General features: G+C 39.5%; 1 protein-coding gene across 5 annotated transcripts in view; it reads right to left on the bottom strand.

Annotated features, from left to right (window-relative positions):
- Nucleotides 1-12,038, bottom strand: part of Homer1 (homer scaffold protein 1) — a 105,776-nt gene that overhangs the window by 15,525 nt on the left and 78,213 nt on the right. For 4 of the 5 annotated variants that reach the window (XR_003844809.1, XR_003844810.1, XM_021208237.2 and 1 more), the window contains exons 6-7: nucleotides 3,954-3,989; nucleotides 2,561-2,717 (exon numbers count right to left, since the gene is read on the bottom strand). Coding sequence is in view for 3 of the 5 variants with exons in the window: in XM_021208237.2 (XP_021063896.1) it covers nucleotides 2,561-2,717; nucleotides 3,954-3,989 (193 nt within the window). In the remaining 2 variants the exon portion in view is untranslated. The remainder of the gene's footprint in view (nucleotides 1-2,560; nucleotides 2,718-3,953; nucleotides 3,990-12,038) is intronic. The other variant, XM_021208236.2, reaches the window with a different exon arrangement.

Raw genomic sequence — 12,038 nt, 5'->3', positions numbered from 1 at the left:
ATAAGGACTGAACCCAGCGCCTTGTCCATGTGAAGCAAGCACTGCACCATTGGGCTGCATTCCCAGACCATAATGGTGAATAAAATCCTAGGGCCTTTCAAGCACTGGCTGCAATCTATCTAAATATCTGTTTTGGCCAAGATGTACACTTCTGACAGTAAGCAACTCTCTTTGTCCTGACATTAAAACAGGTTCATGTCTACCTTCTTGACTTGACTAGACTGTCTCTGAAGACCATTCTGATCTTGGGCAGTCAACTTCCAACTCAGAACCTCTCTTCTGAAAGCCAATCCCTTCTGCTGGAGCTCTCAAAGTTCTTTTCTCCCTTGTTCACAAAACGGAACATCTAATTTTAATAATGATGATGATGATGATGATGGGAATGGGCTGGCAAGATACCTCAGCAGGTCAAAGCAGCTGCCACAAACCTGACAATCTGAGTCCAGCCCCCAAAGCCTCAGCATGGGAGCCACAACATAAACTCACCCACAACTCTAGGAAGATATTCTGCATGCACTCGCACATGCTCACACACTTAAAAAATTCTTTGTTATTTAATATATAGCAGTTGTCTTTGATTAAAAATCTCTTAAAGAGATTTTCAGTGCTAGTAACAACCTTTCCCAAAGATTTAAAAAAAATAAACCTGTGAACAAAATCAACAAACATGACAACAGCAAAACACAGAAACAACCAACTCTATTAAACCAGTCACATTAGCTGTCAATGGCTTACATGTCTGTCTAAAGGCACTCGCCAGGTACTGCTTGATATACTCCAGCGGAAACTTTCAGCTTTATTTTCCTGAGCTCAAACATTTTGGAAGAGCTAAAAACTGGGGGAATTAAATGACAAATAGACCTCCCACAAATCTTTGGTGGACTCCACAGCTGAGTACACAGAGTCAGGAAGTAGGCGGTGGGGGATAGGGGTAAGGAATTAAAGAGGTGGTGGCAGTGGAGGCAGAGAAAAGCCAGACACTGGAAGGACTGAGCCATGGTGGCGCTGGCCATAGAGAAGGAAGGCAGTTTGAAATCTTGGCAAATGAACAAGACCTTAAAAACACTTCAAGCTTTCCAGGGAAACCTCAAAAGACTGAGTGGAACGAGGCTAAAGGATTTTTTTTTCTAGGATTTGGAAAAAAATGAAATAAACTAAATTTATTGATATATAAATTCACAGTTCCACAAATTCAAGATATCTACTGACTGCTGATGCTAATATAAACTTTATAAAACCTCACTATATATAGTGGACAGACTCAAACAAAGAATGCAGACTGCTTAATTGGAAGTGTGCACTTCTCTTTATAAATTCTTTAATGTTGAATTCAACAGACTGCTGCAAACCTTCTTTCTAGGAAAGGATCACACAGTAAGGGAACATGATAGGTCTTTGGTGGATATTAACCACCATTAAGGTAGGCTTCCATTGAGATAAAAAACTACAAAAATTATCTTATCACTAAGTATATTCATGTATTACAAAGAGAGCCACACTTTTTCATGTGGTAAATTGAAAGTTAATCTGTATGCACAGGAAAGGGTACTATCCATCCTGTTCTGAGTCTGTCCTTCAGGCTCTATTCCTCTCTCTCCTACATGTCTGCCACCTTGGCTCTGTTCTACTCAACCCTGCTCTGCTATCAGCCCATTCCCTATTGCCTACCAAGCTCGTTAACTTGGTTTCCTTTTGAAAAGGGACACTGGTGACATCTGCTTCCTATGAGCTAAATGCATTTCTATGTTTCCAATACAGAGAAAGTTTAAGACATTTTTTTCTTGCTGATATTAGCAATATTTGTATTTTTGATTTTCTATTTCAAATCTCTAATATTATTAATTTTTATTTAAAAACTTCTACCCATAGTTTTCAAATTGTTCCTTTATTACTAAAACAAAAGATAATTAAAAATGTTTATTTTTCTGACTGCAAATCAATAAGTCTGTATAATCATATGCCATAAAACACTAAATACATAGGAATTGCACAGGATGTTGCCCAGGCTGGCTTTGAACTTCCAATCTTAAGAAATCTTCCTACCATATATGCCCAAGTATTTAGGAATACCTTTAAGCACCTTTGTGCTAGGATGGAAAATGTATTTTGTTATAATTGTTTTTCATTTTTTGAGACAGGTTTTCTTTGTGTAGACCTGGCTATCCTGAAACAAAGAGATCTGCCTACCCCTGCCTCCTGAGTGCTGGGATTAAGGCATGTGCTACCACTGACTGGCACTGGGAAATGTATTTTTAACTTACTACAAGTAACTATCAGTTAAGTATCTCAGTTAACTTTCAAGAAACTATAGAGGACATATATTATTCCTGTTATAGATTAAAGTACTGAGCTGAAAGAGAGATGTTCCCAAAAGGCACGCAGCTAAACTGTGAAGAATATTGTCTGACCCAGCAAAAGCTGAAACTTAGCTCATATATATTCTGTGATAACCAAAGAATATCCCCAGAAGATGTCCGATGTTCATGTGCTGCATTTACATGCAAATTTCCCTTCGCCACAGAACCGTCAGTTACCCCAGTCCTGGCAGGGCCATCCTTACCCGCTTGTGCAGCCGCTCTGCTTCCTCTTGGTACGCAGCAAGCTGTTGCTTCCACTGCTTCACATTGGCAGTGGACTCCAGCAGGGCTGCAGTGAGCTTGGCATTGTTGCCTTTGAGAGTAGCTAGCTCGGCCTCCCAGTGTTTGCTGATGGCTGAACTAAAATGCAACAAGGAGAATACTTGATCACTTCACCGAGAACTGTTTCTGAATGGACAATAATATTTAGTTCTACTACCAGGATTATAGTCTAAGAATGTTTTCAAAGACAACCCCGAACATTAAAGCAACAAAAAATACTTCTACCAGAATGATTGAACAGATCAATGTGATACAGATATATATTAATATATACTATACCCCAAACCAAAAATAATACCTAACAATGTATGATATTGTTTAAGGGAATCAAAGTCCAGTACAGTTTCTTTTCTCAGTGGGACAAACAAGGATGCTTGCATGACAGGTTGGAACAGGTAGTATATGATTTTAATTACTGATTTATATGTGTATATTAAGAATGTTTAAGTTCAAGGCCAGCCTGGTCTACAGAGTGAGTTCCAGGACAGTCAGGACTATACAGAAAAACTCTGTCCTGAAAAAACAAAAACAAAAAAGCATGTTTAAATGTTCCAATAAAATTTTTATTATAATAATTAAAATAAAATTATTTCATAAGAGGCTATATCAAGAAGTTGGTTCTAATAACTTCTATTATAAAAGCAATAATATTCACTGGGAATTCTTGATAATTCTTGCTAATTACTTTGCTAACTCTCCAAGGGAGAATCACTTTGTTTGGAAGGAAATAATGTTTTTTCTCTCTCTTTTTTTTTTTTGGTTTTTTCGAGACAGGGTTTCTCTGTTCTCTGTGTAGCCCTGGTTGCTGTTTTCTCTTTTTTGTTACTGAACTTTATTCCGATTGGTTAAACTGTGTAGTGGCGCCTTTCACAGCTTTATGTACTCAACGGTTTTGTGTTAATGCCAGTTTGTATCACAAGGCATATGCTTTTATGAACTATTTTGTAGTGATTTTTATTATAAATAAAAGGCAGTTCCTGTCATTAAAATTTCTAAAGTTTAATGCCAGTTTTAAGATATATTCATATCGTACCCCCTTCACAAGACAGAGAGGGGCAGCACATCATTTCAATGACAGTCTTTAAAAAAGCAAACAAACTCAAAATGTTAACCACATAGTCTAAAACAAAAACAAACAATATAATCCCAAATTTAAGGATAGTCTTCAAAATAATTGATCAAAACACTTTATAAATATAAATAAAAGACCGAGGACCAGAATAGAGGAGAAAAAATACACTGTCGGATCCTTGTTTTTCAAAACACAAAGGACACATTGAGGTTGCAGGTGAAGATTATCAGTAAGGCACTTGCCTAGCATGAGAGAGGGCCTGGGTTCGATCCCCAGCACTGCCAAAGAAACAACACAGAAAAGAAAGGATCGTTAGTGAAATGCAGAGACTTGGTTGGTAGTATTGCAATAGTGCTGACTCCCAAGGTTTGACGGTTATATCACAATCATAAAAGGCAATAATTAAGGGACATGTGGTAAAGGCTATATGGGGACACTGCAGTTTCTATAACTTTACAGCAAATCTAAAGTTAGTTTATCAGTTAAGCAATACAGTGAAGCAATAAGTGAAACTATCAATTTAGCAAACTATTTTTCTCAAAAAAGAAACTCTTTTCAAGTTCTCCCTTTGTAGAATGACATTTTAGATTTAGACTTTCTGAGAAAAAACATATAACTATTCACCAGCTCTAAGTGGATTAGTTTTTATTAAAACCACCTACCAGTTTTCCCCCAGAAGTGTTTCATTTAAATGGGGTCTTCAGTCTGATAACTGAAATCTTGTTGAACTAATTTAAAATTTTGCTATAAGCAAATGTCAATCCTATTTAAAAATGAAAATGACTATAAGGACTTATTTCTAAGATCTACTTGTCAAGAAACAATGCCATTTTAAAGATGAACCACACCATCTTTATAGAGAAAGAATGAGGGCATTTTAATATGCTCTTTTTCTCAGTTTTATTTTATATTCTATTGGTAGAAAGTCCATTAAGAATTTGGTGTGTCTGTGATACTGGACTCATCTCTTAACTATACTGATCCTCCAGTCTTTCCATGGTAACTAAAAACATTAGCCAAGCATTACTCAAATGTTAGCCACTAGCTGCATGTGGCTATTTAATAAAACATTAATAGTTTACTTTTCAAGTCTCATTAGGCACTCTTCACATAATCAGTCAAGAGCCACAGCTGCACATGACTAGTGGTTAACAAGGACACACAACATGTCATTGTAGCAGGGGGCTCTAGTGGGCCTTGTCACCCTGCAGGATCTCTATATGTGAACTAGGTTTTCAGGGTCTTCTATTATGCATTCAATGATAACCCCACAACCTAAATTTATATATCAAAGTCCTGACTCTTAGGTCATCACGGTATCTGTATTTAGAGAGGTGTTTAGAGAAGTAGGGTTTAAATGAGATCCTTAGAGTGAACCTAACTCATGACCACTGTACTTATTAGAGAAGATACGACCATCTAAGTATATATTACAGTAGCCCAACAACATTTACCCTAGGATTTTCCAGTGTTTTAGTTAGGGTTTCTCTTGCTTCAATGAAACACCATGACCTAAAGGAAGTTGGGGGTGCAGGGGGAAGGGTTATCTTGGCTTACACTTTCACACTATAGTCCATCACTGAAGGAAGGTAGGACAAAAACTCAAGCATGGCTGCAAGCTGGAGGCAGGAGCTGATGCAGAGGCCATGTGGGGCTGTTAACTGGCTTGCTCCCCATGGCTTGCTCAGTCTGTTTTCTTACAGAACTCCAGACCAGCAACCTAGGGGTGACCCTACCCACAATGGGCTGGGCCCTCCCCATAGATCACTAATAAGGAAGATGCCTGACATAGATGGCCAGATGGCCATGAGAATGAATGGAAATCTGCAACCAATGGGGGTGGGGAGGTTGGGGACATCTCCAGGACATGACAGAGACCCAGGATAAGGGAGGTACCCAAGAGACAAAGAGGGTGATCTTATCTGTGACTCACAGCATTGAGGATATGGAACCTGAAGAGGCAACTTCCTGTTTCTAGGTAGGAATCCCAGTGGAGAGATAGGGACGCCAACCCATCTATAAAACTTTCAACCCCAAATTTATACCATCTACAAGAAATGCAGGCACCCCTGTGGAGCAGAGACTGAGGGAATAGCCAGCCAATAACTAGTCCAACTTGAAACACATCCCATGGGCAAGCACCAATCCCTGATGCTATTAATGATACTCTGTTATGCTTGCAGACAGGAGTCTAGCATGGCTGTCCTCTGAAAGGCTCCACTCAGCAGGTAAGACAGACAGATGCAGACACCCACAGCCAAACAGTGGATGGAGCTTCGGGGACTCTTACAGAAGAATAGGGGGAAGGATGGAGGGCCTGACAGGGTTAGGAACTCCACAGGAAGACCAACCGAACCTGGATCCTTGGGAACTCCCAGAGACTGAACCACACAAGAGCATACATGGGCTGGACCTAGGCCTCCTACACATATGTAGCAGATGTGCAGCTTAGTCTTCATGTGGATCTCGACCAACTGGAGCAGGGGCTATCCCTAAAGCTGTTGCCTGTCTGTGGGATGTGTTCTTCTAACTGGGCTGCCTTGTCTGGACTCTGTGGGAAAGGATGCGCCTAGCCCTGCAAAGATTTGATGTGCCAGGGTAGGGGATACCTAAGGGAGGCCCCACTCTTGCAGAGGAGAAGGGGGTGGGAGATGAAGGAGTGGGGAGATGGGGGAAAGAATTGTGGGAAGGGGTGACCAGGAGAGGGGCAGTGAATGGGATGTAAAGTGAATAAGTTTAAATAAATAAATAAACAAACAAATAAATAAGGTGCCTGACATTTGGATCTTATGGAGGCATTTTCTTATTTGAGGTTCCTCTTTTTAGATGACTCTGGCTTGTGTCAAGCTGACATAAAATTAGCTGGGACATCTAGTATCTTCAAGTTTGCTGTTTATTTAGATGTAAGAAGGCTCAAGTTTAAGGCATAACCAAAATATCCAGTATGCTATAGTTAAATCCAGGTAAATATATTTATTCTCTACATCAACAAAGTAATTATATGATTATATACATGGAATATTATGTTTATGAGCAAGAAAGCTATTAAAAAAGTATTTCTAGCTGGGTGGTGATGGCACACGCGTTTAATCCTAGCACTCGGCAGATCAAGTTCAAGTCCAGTCTAGTCTACAGAGCGGGTTTCGGTACAGAAAGGACTATACAGATAAATCCTATCCAAAAATCAAAAAACAAAAACAAAAGAGCATTTCTAAGAGCGGGGAGGCACACACTTGGACAGAGGTGTTGTACTTTCCTGCAAGCTCATCTTCTATCAGAAGCAGCATGGGTAAGAGACTGGAAAGAGAGGGGGACAAAGGTGGCCTGGATGAACGGACACGCCCTCAGTGTGTGAAGCCTATAAAGCCCACCTAGGCTTAGTCTCCTGGACAAGATAATCTCAAACTGTTACCTCTAGCCCTCTGCACATAGGCGATGACCTATTTATTATAGCTGAGCAACAAGAGACAAATCTCTATGCCCTAGATCAGAAAACAGTCTAGGGTTAGGGTCTCCAGTCTTGAAGAGGGGTAAGAAACTCCCATGAAGACCCTCCAACAACAAGAGAGAATTCACCTGCTACTAGAAGGTAGTTGTGTCCTTAATGTAAAGCTGACCGCAACTTCCACTTGTGGAAGGGATGAAGTATAAGACAAACCAAAAAGGAGGTATCAGGAACTGTGGGAAAAAAATCTCTCCAGCAACTCAGCACTGACACTAAGCACAAGCTAATACTAGAGGTGGGTGACAGTATAAACAAAACCCAAATCTAGTTTAAACCCTGGGTAGAATGACAGAACTCCTAAACTAACACAAGTCATGCACAAGTAGAGGGTAAAATGCAGTAACTGGCCTTCCATATCTATGGATCCTATATCTGTGGACTCATTCAACCACTGGCTGGAAAGATAAGGAAAAAAAATTACTTTGTACTGAACATAAACAGACTTATTATTTTCTAAGGAATAAAGTGTGAACTACTTATATAGCATATATTCTACATGAGTCAACCTCATCTAAAATTAAGTGTACAGAGGGATAAATACACAAATACTATTCAACTTGACATAAGTAAGAGACTTGAGGACCCACAGATTTCGGTACTGACAAAAGGTCTTGGAACCAATCCCCCATGGATAAAAGGGACAACTGCTCTAAGCCACTATTACTTTTTATGCAATATTTAACATTCAATAGGTTGCAATGTGTACCAAAGAGTACTAAATGTCAAAAGGGGAAGCATACACAGGCTCTTACTCAGAGGTGCGAGGCATACTAAGGAAGGAAGGCCAATGGCCGCCTGAAGTCTTACTAGAAGAGGAGACACCAAGCTCTATCAGATTGGGAATTTTGGCAGAGAAATGGAAACTGCAGGCAAGAATCAAGTGACGGTGTTAAAAATAATGGAGATAAGAATGGTTTTGACAGGTCCAGGGAAATTGATATAATTGCACAAAATTATTAGAAATCAAAGTAAAACACAAGGACAAAAAAGAGAGCCAAAACATGTATATTAATATCAAACTGCCCAGCAAAACATGCCACTGGTCTAGTAAAACAGGGTTGAAGAGATAAATATTTCAAGACATAAAGACTCATAACAGCGCTAGTCACAGAGGTCAAGAGGTAGAGGGAAACCCAGGGTCTTCTAGTGGGTGGCTGGACCAACATAATGAAGTACACAGGTACACGTAATGGAAGGAAATTCTGTAATGGACTGTAACACAGATGAACCCCAAGGACATCATGTCACATATAAAAGGCCAGCCCCCAAAAGACAAATGCTGTATGTCTCCACTCATATTGGAGGTACACAGTCATGACAGAGAACGCAAAAATGCTGTCAAAGGAGGGCAGAGGGGTCTGATGTTTTGATGCGTATTGTATATCAGATTTGCAAAATGAAATTACAGAAAAGGGGATAACTGTAACAATCACAGAGAACCTTTTAAACCCCGTGTTTGTAGGTTTACAAATATACAAACTGTTAAAATGTATGCAAATCTATGTTAGATAAGTTAGGGAATGCCAATGTATGTATATTCTTTAGTAAAGTTATTTTACTACCAAAAGTACAACAAGAAGCTTCTTATGAGTGTTTATATGTTCTTTCTGTGACTGCTTGGTATAATTGTTCTATGGTGTCTGTTTTCTTGGCATGGGAGGAGACTGGGTGGGCAGGAAGCAGTCCAGCTGCACTGAGGGATAAGAAAAGGAGGTGCAGGGATGGCGATAAGAAATGGGTGGGGAAGAAGGAGTAACCCAACAGAGATAGACAGAAGGAAAGTTACCCAGTCAAGGCACAAGGAGCAAGTGTGCTGGGGTTGTAAGAAACCCAAGCAAGGTCAAAGACACAGAGTAGAAAAAGCGGATACCCAGTCTGCTAATATACTTGTTTATTTCCATGAGTGTACCTTGAGTCCCTCATGTATAAAGATCTGACAAAGTCAAGCTAAGAGATTTTCACATTATTATTATTATTTTTTACTCTTCAGAGCCCCCAAACCATAGTTGATTACACTAAAATAAGAAAATATTGAAGAAAATTCTCCTATCCTATTATTTTACATACAGTGTCGTACCCATGCCCACAGTACACTAGATCTAAGACTTGTGTAGCCTGGAATGAACAGCAGAGGGGAGCAGTGCAATATTAAATTTTTATATTTTCTTCTTAATTCTTATTGTCTTATGTGCATGATATGTGTGTGTGTGTGTGTATCACTTATACACAGTACCTAAGGAAGCCTGAAGAGGCGTTGGATCTCTTGGAACTGGGATTACAGTAAACTGCCCTATGGGTGCTAGGAATCAAGTCAGGGCTCCTCACTGCCGAATCACCTCTCCGGTCCCAGGTGTCTACACTCTGTGACACCGATTACAAGGTAGATGAATGCATGATCTAAAAGTCATCTGCCTACTACCAAAATGTCATCGCAGGGTAAGTCTGAGTTGTTCAGAGGACACTCCTAGTTCCTAAGACATCAGATTACTAAAGCACAGTGAAATACAATTCAGAGTGTGTATGCTTATCCAACTTCTTTATTTCCTCCCCTGTGGCTATATACAGATTCTTTTGGCTACCAAGCATGCAAATGCATTTATCAGAATGACTTACACAATTTCAACTTCCCTAAATTCCAAAGGTTGCCATACTATAAAGAAAGTTCTATGAGTGTTATTTCAGATGTGTTTAATTCTTACATCCAAATATATGCTTTAATATCCTTCCCAATTTGGGGGAAAAGGATGTTCTTTTATCTTCAACTCTAAGATACTGGTTTCCTCCCTATTGGATATTTAGTAGTAATTGATACCTTTGGATTAGCTCTGATACTGTAATTTTAAGTTGATATTTTATATTTTAGAAATATTTTTAAAGATCTATCTATCTATCTATCTATCTATCTATCTATCTATCTATCTATCTATTTATTTAATGTATATGAGTGCACTGTAGCTGTACAGATGGTTGTGAGCCTTCATGTGATTGTTGGGTATTGAATTTAGGACTTCTGCTTGCTCCAGTCGGTCCTGCTCGCTCCAGTTAACCCTGCTCGCTGGGGCCCAAAGATTTATTATTATAAATACATAGTACACTGTTGCTGTCTACAGACACACCAGAAGAGGGTGTCAGATCTCGTTACAGACAGTTGTGAGCCACCATGTGGTTGCTGAGATTTGAACTCAGGACTTCTGGAAGAGCAGTCAGTGCTTTTACCTGCTGAGCCATCTCGCCAGCCCCTAGAAATATTTTTTAAAAAAATGTTGAGGAGGCTGTTCCTTGCCTTGCACACCCCGGGCCCTGAGTTTGATTTTCACCAAGGCAACAACATTGCGGGTGTTTTGGGGGATGACTTAAGTCTCTTACTAGAGATGGTCTTGAAAGTTAAACCTTAATTACTCAGGAAGAAGGCAAAATTGTCTAATGATTCAGAGACACTGAAACACTATGATCTAATGTTTGAATTCTGGGGTAAAGCAAAATAATTATTTATTCTTGTGAATGCTTTTGGTTGTTCAGTAAAATTTTCATTTCCCTTCAGAAAGGACCACCTAGATTTCCCTGACCTTCAAATCCACAAGGAGGTCAACAAAACCACCACCAGTTTCTTTATGCTGGATTTCAAATTCAGTTTCCCTCTATTTAACGTCAGAGGTTTAGAAGGAAAGTATTAAGCTTCACGAAAGTATTAAGTTAATATAAAATCAAAAAGAAAAGTACTTCAAAAACTGAGAACCTGATGTACGAATAATGTATTTATTGAACCTCTGAATAAGCCCATGTCACTTGTGCAGCCTAGGACACTTGTACGGTCTAGTCCTGCTAGGCCTTCAGGGCTCTGGATCTGTCACTAGACTCTCTAAATGATCACTTACAGCCTGTACTCTTTATCCATGTATATAATGTAGCACTAAGAAAAATATTTAGATTATCTTTTCACAGTCCTTAAAAATAGGGTATTAACAGGCTCCTCCTCCTTTTTAAAATATGCTTCCCTGTCTCAAGAATGAAGGTAGTCCCTAAGTGGGACTATCACACAGCGCGGGTTGATCTAAAGTCTGTGTGCCACTTGGTTCCTCACTTCCCAGCCGAAATGGGCAGAATCCAAGTGATACTGACCTAAACATGCTTGTGTTTTTGTATTAACTTTTGGCTCCAAGTTAGTTCAACTTAAAAAGAATGACAAAAAGATATTTTTAACAGTCTAGAATCTAAGTTTTATATTCTTTTCTTTTCTTCTTTTAGACAAGGTCTTTCTACATAGCCCTGGCTGTCCTGGAACTCACTCTGTAGACCAGCTAGACTCTAACTCCAGAGATCTGCTGCCTCTGCCTCCAGAGTGCTGGGATCAAAGGCGTGCGCCACCGCACCCAGAAAATTTTTGTTTTTTAAAACAACTTGTTTCTCTAAAGAAGAGAAATTCCCCTTTAATGAAAGAAGAACAATCTTCTTTATAAATACTATATCTGCAAGAAGGAAGTACATGAGTAAGAGCTCTGGAGTTTGATAAGCAAATGGCCAGGTGTGTCAGGGGATTTCTGACTATGGATAAACCATAACTTCCTCGATATTCAAAGCCTACTGCCATTAATTCCTATGTATAAACCCACAACTTCAATACTCAAAGCCTACTGTTATTAACTATTATGTATAAACCTGTAACTTCCTCAATACTCAAAGCCTACTGTTACTAATCAGGATGCTTCCTTCTGCCCCAGGGTGGGGGTGTCAGGGTCTTGCTACATAGCCTTAAACCTGTGTTCCTCTGTCCCAATCCCAGTATTCAGAAGGGTGAATCAGAAAGATTTCCACAAGTCTGAAG

The sequence above is a fragment of the Mus pahari genome, chromosome 11 (genome assembly GCF_900095145.1).
Source record: "Mus pahari chromosome 11, PAHARI_EIJ_v1.1, whole genome shotgun sequence".
NCBI lineage: Eukaryota > Metazoa > Chordata > Mammalia > Rodentia > Muridae > Mus > Mus pahari.
This window is presented reverse-complemented; position numbering and strand designations above follow the sequence as displayed.